The sequence below is a fragment of the Bufo gargarizans genome, chromosome 5 (genome assembly GCF_014858855.1).
Source record: "Bufo gargarizans isolate SCDJY-AF-19 chromosome 5, ASM1485885v1, whole genome shotgun sequence".
In the NCBI taxonomy this organism is placed as follows: Eukaryota; Metazoa; Chordata; class Amphibia; order Anura; family Bufonidae; genus Bufo; species Bufo gargarizans.
The window spans coordinates 431,893,575-431,908,594 of record NC_058084.1 but is presented as its reverse complement, the minus strand read 5'-3'; the positions used below and the strand labels follow the sequence as shown (position 1 = coordinate 431,908,594).

General features: G+C 43.8%; 1 protein-coding gene across 4 annotated transcripts in view; it reads left to right on the top strand.

Annotated features, from left to right (window-relative positions):
* Positions 1-15,020, top strand: part of CUL2 (cullin 2) — a 141,827-nt gene that overhangs the window by 75,853 nt on the left and 50,954 nt on the right. For all 4 annotated transcript variants that reach the window (XM_044293253.1, XM_044293252.1, XM_044293251.1 and 1 more), the window contains 3 exons: positions 3,665-3,724; positions 5,680-5,808; positions 13,247-13,333. In XM_044293253.1, the coding sequence (XP_044149188.1) occupies positions 3,665-3,724; positions 5,680-5,808; positions 13,247-13,333 (276 nt within the window). The remainder of the gene's footprint in view (positions 1-3,664; positions 3,725-5,679; positions 5,809-13,246; positions 13,334-15,020) is intronic.

Here is a 15,020-nt window from a genome sequence, read left to right as displayed (position 1 = left end):
GGAGCAGATTGGGCTCTATAGTTACTGAGGAAGCCATATGTTGCCCTATGAGCCTTGAGGACCGGTCCTATCGATTACAGCAGGATCGATGCAGAAGACTCTTGGTAACAGTCTCTTCAGCAGCCGTGCCACCCACTGTGCATCTTCAGTCGTACTGGGATTTTGTATGCAAGACGACCTAAATCTATGCAGCAGCCTAGTCCTGCAGGAAACAGACAATCCCTAATACCGGTTTTATTACCTTCAGTTGTTTGGGACGTTTTCATAACTCTTTTATGTTTTTATTATATTCAGATCATCACTTAAATTGCCATTTTAATGTATTTAAAAAAAAAATTAATTGGCCTTTGACCCTCATAGCTGTTGATGGAATGAGAAGTACTATGGTGAAATGAAAGATATTAAACTGTTCAAGGATATTTCTGGCCTTTTCTTAATTAATTTTCTTGTCCTTCATTCCACTTGCATGGCCTACCCTGAAATTTCCATGAAGAAAATTGCTTCCAATTAAGTACCTATATCGCTCATCAGCAGTCAATACATTTTCTGATCTCGCTCTAACATGGTGCTTGGTTGATGTGCTGAACATAGTCATCTACCCAACAGAGGACCATAGAGGTGCCAGTGTAGAATACGCTTAAGGTATATATCCGACGTATAGGTGTGGACAGAGCCTTAAAGGGGTTATCCAATTTCACAAACAGTACCCCCGTGTGCCAGGCCTCTCACAGGTAATATACTTACCCCATTCCGTGTGCCGCTCCTGGTCTCCGCACTGCCGCTGCTGCTTCCAGTGTTGGGGGGGGGGAGGGGTTGGAGGAGCAGCCAATGGCAGACTGGGACGAGCCTCCCTAACATCGCGAGTGACGCGAGGGAGCCTCGTCTCCGCCAGCCATTGGCTGCTCTCCCCAACACCGGATTTTTTTTATCTGTGTACAGGGAGAAGCAGCGGCGGTGCGGGGACCAGGAACGGCGCAGTGAGCGGGTTAAGTATATTGCCTGTGAGGGGCTTGACACATGGGGGGGCTATTTGTTAAATTGGATAATTTGTTCCATCAGACAGTAATGCTTTTAGGGTGAGTAGCTTCGGCAAACGGCATCTGATGGCACATACAGAAACTGAATGTAAAAAAGAAAACCCTCTTTATGTCACTTTAGGAAGTCGGAGGCATATGGAGATGGCGTAGGGCCCCATAGACCATCCGTGCCATATTACCGCTCCATGTAACTGAGATTTTGCACAGTAATATGGTCCCCTGCATGAGACCTTAGTGAAAGCAGGCAAGGTCATAGTTGTATTTCAGTTTCTTATGCAGTTAGTGTTTAGCTTAATGGTGGCAGGCCAGAGCTATACCTGTCTACTGCCATTTTTTATTTCTTTCCCCATAGCCCAGTTCAGGATCTCAGAACAATAATCCGATCAGTCCAGTTTGAAATTTTTAAAAAAAATATTTTTGAGACCCGATACATCGTACATAAAAACGTACAACCATCATTAAAACATATACAAACATGTCCTGTACATAGAAGAACAAGAGAAACCTTCCATGACCAAAGCATACACGAGGGCCTCCCGCAGGTTATGGTTATGTACCTTTCAGCCTAATAATGGTGTTATGTTAGTGTCGTTGTTTCAGCCTACCTAACGTGCCTTTCAGTTGCTCAGTCAAATACTATAGGGTAAGAGTAAAGGGTCTCATTATTGTTTCAATTTCCGAGCTAGAGCGGATTTGCATTATAAAGCTGCGCCATTCTTTTTTAAAGAACTTTCCTACACTTCCCTCCTTACGCCTTTCTGTTTCTCTACGTTCCAGTGACGGTAAACCTTTCAGGTTTTGCAAGATTGACCCTCTTGAGGGGATCACGGGCCGCAGCCAATTTTGCAAACGACATCTTAGTCACCAATGACATGCCATAGGACCGGTAGCCTTTGTTCGAATTGGGCCCTCACTGCCCATTTCCTCCCAGTAATGGAAGAGATAGATCATAGGTCTTAGGGGAATATTGAGGTTCCAGATATCTTTGACTATTTGTGCTACTTGACCCCATAGAGAATAGGTCTATGGGCAGGTCTGTGTGTGGTGTGAGACATTTTGGCCAACTTTTTAGTTTGTTTGGTCTGCTAGGGGCTGGCAGCAAATTGTAAGCATAGATAGCAGTATGCAGTATCCTAAAATGTGTGTCTCTCCAGGTTTCATTTAGTATTGATTTTTCTCGGTGCCCACCAGCCTTTCAGAATCTTGTCCCCCGCCTCTTGATCTTCCAAAATCTGGTCCCATGGTCTAAATGACAGTGGGGCAGCCCATCCCCTAAGGCTTCTCTGACTTGGGAGTAGAGAAAGGATATAGATTGGGGACCTGTCCCTCTCAGTAAGATCTTGTCAAAGCAATTTTGATTGTTTGATCTCAGATTGGCTTCATTTGGGATTGCTAATTGCTACTGCATTACGATAAAGTAATCTGCAGGATCAAAACAATAATAACTCCAACAGGAAAAAAATTTGTAACATTGTGAACCAAGCGGTAGTCTCTCTGTAAAGAGTTTTTCTGGTAAGGCTACTTTTCACACTTGCGGCAGGACGGATCCGACAGGCTGTTCACCCTGTCGGATCCGTCCTTCCGCTATTTCGGCATGCCGCCGGACTGCCGCACCGTTCCCAATAACTATAATGACTTAAAGTCCTGCATGTCTGACTTTTTAGTCCGGCGGCATCTCACCGCAAACTGCCGTACTGTCAATGGGCACGGAGCGGCGGTCCGGCGGCAAAATAGCGGAAGGACAGATCCGACAGGGTGAACAGCCTGTCGGATCCGTCCTGCCGCAAGTGTGAAAGTACCCTTACTCACGACACTCCGTTCCCTCCAAATCTGGACATGTTGGGGAAGATAATTACCTAATGTGACAGTACCTTCATAGCTCCACGCCACATTAAGATATATCTGTGGATCCTAGCAAGAAGTCCGTAAGCATCGATGTCGCCTTTGCTCCTTGGCTGCTGGTGTTTTGCGGTCCATCCCCTGCTTTGTTTGACCTGGTGATGATCCAGGTGAGTTGCGCAACGTGGTTCTTGGTCCGCTTTTGTCTACTCCCTCCCTGCCCTATCGATCTGATAAATATGGACCCTGAGCGAAAAAGGCTTCAGCCTCCGAGGCAGATTCAAAAGTCTTGAATGATCCATCTGCACATCTGACACGCGGCACTGCAGGGTACACTAGTTGAAATCGGATATTGCGCTGAAACAAAAAAGGACAAACCCCGCTGAAAGCTCGTCTCTTTTTTGTCACTACTGCAGAGTAGTCGTTGAACAGCATGATTTTATGACCTTGGTAAGTCAGCGGTTCTTTGCGAGCCCGATAGGCTCGTATGATGTTCTCTTTGGCTGTGAAATCTAAGTACTTCATGATGACCTGCCTCGCTCTTGGGGACCTCTCCATGTTCTCTCTAGGTCCATCTGCAGCATTTAAGCTAGGTCCCAGTCTATGCGCTACTTCCACTTTTCGTGGTATTGACAGTCCAGTTCTTCTAGCAAGGGGCTGTATTTTAGGCCGTCTTCTATCAGAAAATATACAGATGCTGTGATGTAAAATGACAGGAAAACCTGCTCGGCGGATCGAGCGACCTGAGCAGATGATTTGTCGTTAATATTTAGCTTTTTTTTTTATAGGCTCTTACATGTGTGGTGAACTATAGAGAGCCTAAGTCGGTCTGCAAAGCTCCTGAATTGGTGAGTGATCTTTTAATGTAGCATTACATGTGCCCATTGAAATGAATGATTAACCCCGTCAACCATGACTTACCCGTATATGTAATGTATGCAGCTGGCTGCTGCAATGAGCCTGCTCTATATGTGGCGGGTGCCGGCTGTATCATACAGCAGGCTCCCAGCTGCAATGAAGGGGAACACCAATCCCACCAAAGCCCGGTATTTAACTCCTCAGGTGCGGCGATCAGCACTGTTCACGGCACCTGTGGGGTAAGACAGAGGGATGCGCCTCCCTCTGCCTTCCGATGGATCCCACCCAGTGAAATTGCAGGGCTCCGATCGGTTACCATGGCAGCCAGGACGCATTTGAAGCCTTCCAGGCCTGCCATGGTAAGCTCCCTGCTGTTGTATGTACAAAGGGTGCATAGACTCCGAAAATGTCTGAACTGTTAAAATATATATATATATATATATATATATATATATATATATATATATATATTTTATTATTTTTATTTATTTTTTTAATTCTTGTGAACATGGTGATGGTAAAAATGAAAAACACGATTCATCTTTTTTTTTTTTTTTTTTTTTTTTGTTCCCCTCCCCCTTCCCTTTCCCAAAAAAACAAGGGTGCATTCACACGACCGTATAATTTTGTCTACATCCAATCCGCGTTTTGCGGAATACGGATCCATTAATTTCTATAGGTGAATAAAATGTGCGGACAACGTTCAGTATGTTGTCCGCATCTGTGTTTCCGCATTTCTAGTCCGCAAAAAAATTAAGCTTTGTACTACTATTGTCCGCACAGATCGGTCCGCAGCCCAATTCAAGTCAATGGATCCGCAAATTGCGGATGACATACGAAATGGTTTCCATATGTCATCCTTTTTTTGCGGATCCGTTTCCGTATTTTTGAAGGCCTTAATAAGTCTTTTATTTTTTTTCTTCCGCCTTTTGCGGGCCGTAAAAAACGGAAGACATACGGCACACAAACGGAAGTCTTTTGTCTGCAAAATGCGGACACACGGTTCCTTTATTTGCAGACCGCAAAACGGAAAGGATTACACACTGTCGTGTGAATGTACCCTAATATGATCAAAAAGTCGTATGTACCACAAACATAGTACCAATAAAAACTACAGTTTGTTCCACAAAAAAACAAGCCATCTTATAGCTTGGTGGATGGAAATGTAGAAAAAAGTTCTGACTGTCCGAAAATGCTGATGCAAAGAAAAGTATGTTTTTTTAGTTTTTTTTTTATCCCCAAAAATTTTTTCAAAGGTTTTTATTTTTTTTAAACGTTTGCTATTGAGCCGCAGAATAAGGACGTCATGTAATTTTTGGAAAACAGTGACCGCTGTGATGTCAAAACCCCAAAAACCTTTGTGGAATTGTAGTTGGTGTTTTTTTTTTCTCAGTTTAGCCCCACAAAGATTATTTTTTTCTGTTTATCTATAACAGACATGGTAAATTAAATAATACAACCTGGACTACTTCTTACACTTGCTGTAGCCTTTTCCGGCAGGCTGTTCTGGCGCGGGAACAGCCTGCCGGATCCGTGCTACCGCAAGTCCCCCATGCTGCCGGAAGTCCTCTCCGGCCCTTTCACTTTAATGGGGGCGGGCCGGAAAAAGCTGGCGGAAAAGGCTATAGCAAGTGTGAAAGTAGCCTTATCCAGCAAAAAATAAGCCCTCATATGGCTATATAAACAGAAAATTAAAAAAGTTATGGCTATTGAAACGTGGAAAGGAAAAAATTAAAATGCAAAACCAAAAATGTGTTTTGCTCATTCATCAGTAACACTCGTTAGCGATAACCTGTTCAATTGTCGGCCCGTGTAAAGGGCCCTTTAATATACATTATAGATTACATATCACAGAGAAGATTAATAGATTTTTTTGATAGTTGAAGCAGCTGTAGTGTGAGTTGTGTAACGTTTTGTGTCATTCATGTCTCCATTATCCTCACAGCTGGCCAAATATTGTGATAACATGCTGAAAAAATCGGCCAAGGGAATGACTGAGAATGAGGTGGAAGACAAGCTAACAAGTTTTATTACCGTCTTCAAGTACATAGATGATAAAGATGTTTTCCAGAAGGTATGTTTTATATCGAGAACATTGTCTGCTCAACTTGACCCCTCATCTTTAGATAGTATTCCAGTACTGATGCCGGGAGGTATGTAGTTTTATACATACAGTATATAAAGGTGGATGGTTGTGGATTAGTAAAGCTTGGCAGGAGACTCCAAATATCTTAATATAATGAAAAATACTATGCACACCAAATCCTGTGCCAGCCCCCCATCTGCCCTTTTTCACTTCACTGCTGCAATGGGGCTCAGTCGCAGTCTCAACCTAAAGCTGTGCAGTGGCTGGGTTTGGGGTGGCCCAACGCCACGCTGGGTCCCCCCCCCCTCCCGGACACCGTCAAGGTGTCACCACGTGTTGCTGCTCTCCGGAAGGGATGGTAAGGTGTGGTCCACCCCAATAGGAAATAAGTCCAAAGAGTTGGGGTCTGCAGTAAACTAGGGTGCTTCTTTACTGGAGGAATTCAGGTACAAAACAATATAGGCGAGGACTAGGGCTGGCTTCTCCAGTCTCCTCCCTGGCAGACGAAGGGTCTGATGCTGAGGAAAGGCCTGAGATAGCTGTCCCTCTCTCTCTTCAGAAGGCTGGTACCCTGGTCCAAGGCTGGTGATCCAGGGTCTGTGGCAGCGTCTTCTTCTGGTCACTCTAGTCTGGCAGAGTCTCCTTTTCAATGCACTGTTCCCTAACTGCAGAACACTAGGGGCTCTGACTGCTCGCCTTATGTACAGTTTTTGCTAGACTAGAACCTTCTAGTGGAAGGGGTGAAGTGGAGAAACTCAGCACAAACAGATACAATGTTACAACTCCCGTCTGGTATAGACTTACATTAGAGCTTCAGTGATACTCTGTGGCAATGATATAGCAGGGTTCCAGACTTAGGCTACATGCACACGAACGTTGTTTGTTTCAGTGTCCGTTCCGTTTTTATTTTTGTTTTTTTTTGCGGCTAGGATGCACCTAGAGTGTGCTGTCCCCATCAGTATGTCCATTCCGTAGCCCCGCAAAAAAAATTGAACATATCCTATTCTTGTCTGTTTTAAGCATTGTTACAATGGATCCGCAAAAAAAAAAATCGGATGGCATACGGATGTCATCCGTTTTTTTTTGCGGACCGCAAAACACATACGGTCGTGTGCATGTAGCCTTAACAACATGGCTAAAACCAGACATTTAAAAGGTTAGACCGTCTGCTTTTGGTGGCAAACAAGTCTGGGGTTTTCCCTCCAAAACAGGGTCTACTTTAACCACCTCCCGACCGCCTAACGCGCCGATGCGTCCGGGAGGTGGTTGATTTGTTCCTCCTGGACGCATCGGCGCGTCATCTCGCGATACCCGAGATTTCCTGTGAACGCAGGCGCGCGCGCTCACAGGAACAGAAGGTAAGCGAGTGGATCTCCAGCCTGCCAGCGGCGATCGTTCGCTGGCAGGCTGGAGATGTGATTTTTTTTTTAACCCCTAAAGGTATATTAGACGCTGTTTTGATAACAGCGTCTAATATACCTACTACCTGGTCCTCTGGTGGTCCCTTTTGTTAGGATCGACCACCAGAGGACACAGGTAGGTCAGTAAAGTCGCACCAAACACTACACTACACCCCCCCCCCCCCCGTCACTTATTAACCCCTTATAAACCCCTGATCACCACATATAAACTCCCTGATCACCCCCTTGTCATTGATCACCCCCCTGTCAGGCTCCGTTCAGACGTCCGTATGATTTTTACGGATCCACAGATACATGGATCGGATCCGCAAAACACATACGTACGTCTGAATGGAGCCTTACAGGGGGGTGATCAATGACAGGCGGGTGATCACCCATATAGATTCTCTGATCACCCCCTGTCATTGATCACCCCCCTGTCATTGATCACCCCCCTGCAAGGCTCCATTCAGACGTCCGTATGATTTTTACGGATCCATGGATACATGGATCGGATCCGCAAAACATATGCGGACGTCTGAATGGAGCCTTACAGGGGGGTGATCAATGACAGGCGGGTGATCACCCATATAGATTCCCTGATCACCCCCTGTCATTGATCACCCCCCTGTCATTGATCACCCCCCTGCAAGGCTCCATTCAGACGTCCGTATGATTTTTACGGATCCATGGATACATGGATCGGATCCGCAAAACACATGCGGACGTCTGAATGGAGCCTTACAGGGGGGTGATCATCCCATATACACTCCCTGATCACCCCCTGTCATTGATCACCCCCCTGTAAGGCTCCATTCAGACGTCCGCATGTGTTTTGCGGATCCGATCCATGGATCCGTAAAAATCATACGGACGTCTGAATGGAGCCTTACCAGGGGGGTGATCAATGATGGAGGTGATCAGGGAGTCTATATGGGTGATCACCCCCCTGTCATTGATCACCCCCCCTGTAAGGCTCCATTCAGACATTTTTTTGGCTCAAGTTAGCGGAAATATATATATTTTTTGTTTGTTTTTTCTTACTAAGTCTCATATTCCACTAACTTGTGTCAAAAAATAAAATCTCACATGAACTCACCATACCCCTCACGGAATCCAAATGCGTAAACATTTTTAGACATTTATATTCCAGACTTCTTCTCACGCTTTAGGGCCCCTAAAAAGCCAGGGCAGTATAAATACCCCACATGTGACCCCATTTCGGAAAGAAGACACCCCAAGGTATTCGCTGAGGGGCATATTGAGTCCATGAAAGATTGAAATTTTTGTTAGCGGAAAGTGAGACTTTGTGAGAAAAAAACAAAAAAAAATCAATTTCCGCTAACTTATGCAAAAAAATAAAAATTCTATGAACTCGCCAGGCCCCTCATTGAATACCTTGGGGTGTCTTCTTTCCAAAATGGGGTCACATGTGGGGTATTTATACTGCCCTGGCTTTTTAGGGGCCCTAAAGCGTGAGAAGAAGTCTGGGATCCAAATGTCTAAAAATGCCCTCCTAAAAGGAATTTGGGCACCTTTGCGCATCTAGGCTGCAAAAAAGTGTCACACATCTGGTATCGCCGTACTCAGGAGAAGTTGGGGAATGTGTTTTGGGGTGTCATTTTACATATACCCATGCTGGGTGAGAAAAATATCTTGGTCAAATGCCAACTTTGTATAAAAAAATGGGAAAAGTTGTCTTTTGCCAAGATATTTCTCTCACCCAGCATGGGTATATGTAAAATGACACCCCAAAACACATTCCCCAACTGCTCCTGAGTACGGCGATACCAGATGTGTGACACTTTTTTGATGCCAAGGTGGGCAAAGGGGCACATATTCCAAAGTGCACCTTTCGGATTTCACCGGCCATTTTTTACACATTTTGATTGCAAGGTACTTCTCACACATATGGGCCCCTAAATTGCCAGGGCAGTATAACTACGCCACAAGTGACCCCATTTTGGAAAGAAGACACCCCAAGGTATTCCGTGAGGGGCATGGCGAGTTCCTAGAATTTTTTATTTTTTGTCGCAAGTTAGTGGAATATAAGACTTTGTAAGAAAAAAATAAAAAATAAAAATCATCATCATTTTCCGCTAACTTGTGACAAAAAATAAAAAGTTCTATGAACTCACTATGCCCATCAGCGAATACCTTAGGGTGTCTACTTTCCGAAATAGGGTCATTTGTGGGGTTTTTCTACTGTTTGGGCATTGTAGAACCTCAGGAATCATGACAGGTGCTCAGAAAATCAGAGCTTTTTCAAAAAGCGGAAATTCACATTTTTGTACCATAGTTTGTAAACGCTATAACTTTTACCCAAACCATTATTTTTTTTGCCCAAACATTTTTTTTTTATCAAAGACATGTAGAACAATAAATTTGGCGAAAAATTTATATATGGATGTCGTTTTTTTTGCAAAATTTTACAGCTGAAAGTGAAAAATGTCATTTTTTTGCAAAAAAATCGTTACATTTTGATTAATAACAAAAAAAGTTAAAATGTCAGCAGCAATAAAATACCACCAAATGAAAGCTCCATTGGTGAGAAGAAAAGGAGATAAAATTCATTTGGGTGGTAAGTTGCATGACCGAGCGATAAACGGTGAAAGGAGTGTAGTGCCGAAGTGTAAAAAGTGCTCTGGTCATGAAGGGGGTTTCAGCTAGCGGGGCTGAAGTGGTTAAACCCTATGGCGGCTGTGGAAAATTACCAGCTTCTCAATCAAAGTTCTAACAGTCTCTCAGTATTTATTAACCCTTTCCACAGAGCCATGTAAATGCAGTGATAATTAACAGGATATATATCACAACATATAAAATGCAGGTACACAGTATTATACAGTATAAGTTAACCCTTTCAAGAGAAATAAAGTAAGAAGTTTTAACTTTGCACAGGGGATATAGGCAAATGTCCACGTACTCCCTACTCTATGGCACTTACAGCTGCTCTACAGGATTAGAAAGACATCACTGCTTACTTTCTAAAACAGCGCCACACCTGTCTCCAGGGTTGCGTCTGATATTGCAGTTGAGCTCTTTTGAAGTGAATAGAGCAGTACTGCAATGCCGCAGCCAACCTGTGGACAGTTGTGCTGTTTTTGGAGAGATGGAGCCATATTGTTCTAGTCCAGTACAACCCCTATAACAGTCTTGGCAGATCAGCTGCTCTCATTTATTGGCATGTGTGTACGGCCACTGCGACCCTATATCTTGTCTATAAACACACATTGACAGTCCAACGAGCAGAGTTTGGGTGGCAGAGAGCTTTCCATTGGTCACCTTGTACTGTACACGGCCAACTGAGAATCCGTAGGTGTCATGCGGTTATTATTCTCATCATCATAATGTCAAGGTGAAGTTTCTTGTTCCTGCCAGTTAATCCCACAGCTTTGGGCACACGCTGAGACAGATTTACTAATCCTACAGATGGCATAACCTTAGACCGGCGGTCTAGACCTGCACCAGATTTCTCACCGGGGCTCAGGCTGGATAATAATCTGGTGCAGGGTCAGACACTTTTGTCAGCTCTTTACCAACTATTGGTTGACTTGGGGTGTATTCACACAACCATGGGACGGCTGTGCCTGTTTTGCCAACCACGGATCCACAAAACACGTGCATCAGCCGTGTGCGGACCCATTTGACTTGCATCACAAGATGCGGCCAAAGATGGGACATGTCTTGTCTTTTGCAGCACGGAGGCACGGACCCAAAAGCACGTGGAAACACACAGAAACCCTTCCGTGTGTTTTCAGGTCCATGCCTCTGCAGCGCAAAAGATACAACATGCAGCATCTTGCAGTTCACGGACCCATTAAAGTCGATGGGTATGCATCGCGAGGTAGAGCGCACACAGCTGGTGCCCGTTCTTTGTAGATCCGTGGTTTGTGGGCCGCAAAACAGTTACGGGCTGCCCCATAGTCATGTGAATGTACCCTTAGTTTGAGACACTTTTTATACTAGTGTTGTGCTGCAGTTGCATATTAGGTCACTCTCCTTTCCTGTAAAGCCACACCTTTTCTTTAATTTCTTTAAAGGTGTTGTCCGGGTTCAGAGCTGAACTCGGACATGTTCCCGTTTTCACCCAGGCAGGCCTTTGAGATGACTATTTCATGCTCCGATGCTCTCCCTTCCTCTGCGCATTATCGCTCATGGCAAAGGCTTTTTTGTTTACTCATTTACACTGCTAGGAAAACGCTTCCACCTTCCAGTGTAGCCGGTGACATCACCGGCACTGATGAGCGGGCTTTAGCGCTGCCCTAGTCTTTTTACAGGCTAGGGCAGCGCTAAAGCCCACCCATTAGTGCCAGTGATGTCACCGGCTACACTGCTAGACGGGAGCCTCTGCCTAGCTTTCCCCATGGAGAGCCCGGTACATCACCGGATCTCCAGAAAAAAAACGCTTACCCTGAGTGATTCAGCGCAGGGTAAGGGAGAGTATCGGAGCATAAAATGCTCATATCTGAGGGGCTGAGTAGGGGAAAATGGGGATATGTCCGGGTTAAGCTTTTTTTTTTTTTTTTTATCAAACATAATTTTTACTGTAATATATTTTGTAAAAGATACAACAAGTAAGAGGTGTCTCCCTTTTCCCCTTAAGTTCCCATACATCATACAATATTTGACATACATTGCATCAGTAGCAAAGGCAAATCACAGACAGATTATAGATATATCCAACATCTTATGACAATCAACAATGAATTGAAATCCGCTCCACGGACACCACCTAACATAAAAACTAAACCCTCCCACCCATATCCCAACTGTATCTCATAGGGGTGACACGTCTTATACTCCAGCTCTATACCACTGAAATCTTTTCACGTATGAGAGCAGATATTGCGTAAACTGTTAGGGCAGTTTATTGTAAGGTCACTAGTTCTATTCCACGTCCAGTTCTAAAATAGGGACGTCAACCGGTCTCAGACAATCTCTCAGTAGCGCTGCAGACGCCATACTAGGGGTATCTAGCCAATCTTGCCATATCGTAACAAATTTAGTAAGACATTTTCTTTTCATATAAATTCCCCTTTCAAATTGTATCACATTATTCATCCTGTTTATATATTCTCGTACAGAGGGGGGGCACGCCTGTATCCAGTGCTTAGCAATCAGTACTCTTGCCTGGAAAAGCATCCTCTGGACACACAGGGCCTTTTTGTCAGCAATACCTGCTGAATCCAAAATGCCCAATACACAGAACCTAGGGTCATTGGGAACCTGGATTCCAGTTGTTTTGGTTATCGTTTTTCTTATTCCCGTCCAGAAGTCTCCCAATTTTGAGCACTCCCAAATCATATGTAACATAGATGCTTCAGTTTCTTTACATCGCGGACAGAATGAATCGGAACGGAGTCCAATTTGAAATAGGAACTTAGGGGTTCTGTACACCCTATGAATCAAATAAAGAGCAGGGGACAAGGCAAGGACATCATCCCATTGTGCATGGGAGATCCCGCCCAGGTCCCGTTCCCATTTATTTTTGACTGACAGGGGGTCCGAAGAGGTGCATTTGTCAAGTAGGGTTTTATATAATAAAGATATTAGTCCCCTAGCGGTCCCTCCCTGTAACAGTTGTTTGACTATAGTAGGTGGGGCCCGGGTTAAGCTTTTAACTCTGACAACCCCTTTAAGTTTATACTAATGATCGTGGCCTGATGGACGAATCATTATTTTCCTGACATTGACCCTTATGAACTGATCATGCTTCATCACATGATGAATGGGGAGAGGCAGACCCCAACTTACAAGAATGTGTATGTTAGTGGGGGATCATGGCTGATAACTGTTCTCCATATGATCGTTCATCTCATGTCTTGTATCCTCCTGCCCTGGGTTACACAGTGAGCACATGTTCTGGAATTCCAAGTCGGCCCCCCATGGGCAGTGTAAGGAGGGAAGCCTGGATCAGAACATTACATTCCAGTTACTAAGATGTCTTTTATCTCATCCATCTACCCAATGGTGATGACATACTTCTTGTGCGGTGTAATAACCCTTTTCTTTCTGGTATTTTTTAGTTCTACGCTAGAATGCTGGCAAAACGACTAATTCATGGGCTATCCATGTCAATGGACTCAGAAGAAACTATGATCAATAAATTAAAGGTAATGTAAGATTCGATCGGTTTAGGCACAAAGTATGTACAAAAAAGACTCCTGTTTGTACATACCATTTTCACGTATATATTTATGTTTGTATATTTTTATACTCCTTTAAACAGATCCAATTTTGTAACAAAAGTGTCTGAGTTTAAAGTCAACATCCACCTGTTAATATAATTTTACATTGAAATTCTGTGCTACTATATATTTTTTTAAATATATTTTTATAGTGATCATTTTGCTATGCCCCAAATCCCCGTCTTAGTTCTAGAGATAAATGATAGCATTCAGTGTGGTGTAGCCACCACTAGGGGGAGTTTTCTTCTATGTTGTTGATTGCAGTGTGCAGTAAACTCCTAGGCTCCCCCTAGTGGATGCTGCCAACATTTTATCACACTCTAGGTCTATGCATAGAATTTGGAACGGTTATTAAAAAAATTATCGTCGTAAACTTATATTAAGAAATTAGCTGTCACAGAGTCTGAACCCATTTAGATAATTAATACAAATATGTTCAAGGGTGGTCATTCACATTTGAGTAGGGCATTCGCACAATGAAACCAACCAGAACTGTCAATTTTCAGAACAAAACAAAAACCCATTACATAAAAGTTCTTGATGCTCAGTAACTTCAAAATTGCACACAGGTCCACCTCTTTGACAACCTGTTGTATCCACTTGGGGTGCAGATTAACAGGCGCCAAATACCAGTCTGCGATCCAGATGAATACAATTAGCAACAGTCAGATCAGCGGCAATGTTAAAGAGGTTGCTTTTTTAACTATTGATGACCTTTCCGGAGGATAGGTCATCAATATAAGATCGGCGGGGGTCCGACACCTGGCACTTCCACCGATCAGCTGTTTGAAGAGAATACAGCACTGCCTTCTCTGCTCCGTTTACCTGCTTGTCGCAGCAAGAGATGAGCAAATTACATATTTTGAAATTTGTTAACGCTTCATTTGGAGGTAAAAGCGGAATTGCGTTATGGATTCCGTTACCACGGACCATAACGCAGGGGAGTCCTCTCCTGCATAATGGAAAAGGGACAGATCCATTGAGCAGCCCTATTATGGCGGAATGAATAACGGAATGCCTCTAAAGGCATTCCATTATGCATTCAGTCATAAAATTGCATAATGTCCGTGGTAACAGAACCCATAAAGCAATTCTGCTTTTACCACCAAACGCAGAGTGAACGAATTTCATAACATGAAATTCGCTCATCTCTAGTCGCAGCAATTTCAGTGGTGAGTGGGTGTAATTACAAGTATGGCGTCCCCATTCACTTCTATGGGACGGCTCTGTCCAATATAATATGACAGAACCGTCCAATAGAAGTGAATGGGGACGCCATACTTGTAATTACACCTGCTTACCACTACAATTACTGAACAGAGCGAAGAAGGCTGTGCTCGTAGGGGTGCTGTCTTCTCTTCAAACAGCTGATCGGCAGGGTTGCTAGGAGTCGGACCCCTGCCTATCTCATATTGATGACTATCATAGGAATTAAGAAAATGAAAATACTTAAATATTACTTTATAATAAATATATTCCCAAATACCTTTCATTAGTTAGTGTCTAGTTTTGTCTATGGAGAAATCACTAGGAGAAATAAAATGGCTGCCGTCCTACCAGTACACAGAGAACCTGTCCTAATCACACAGGAGGACAAGTTACTTCACAACAC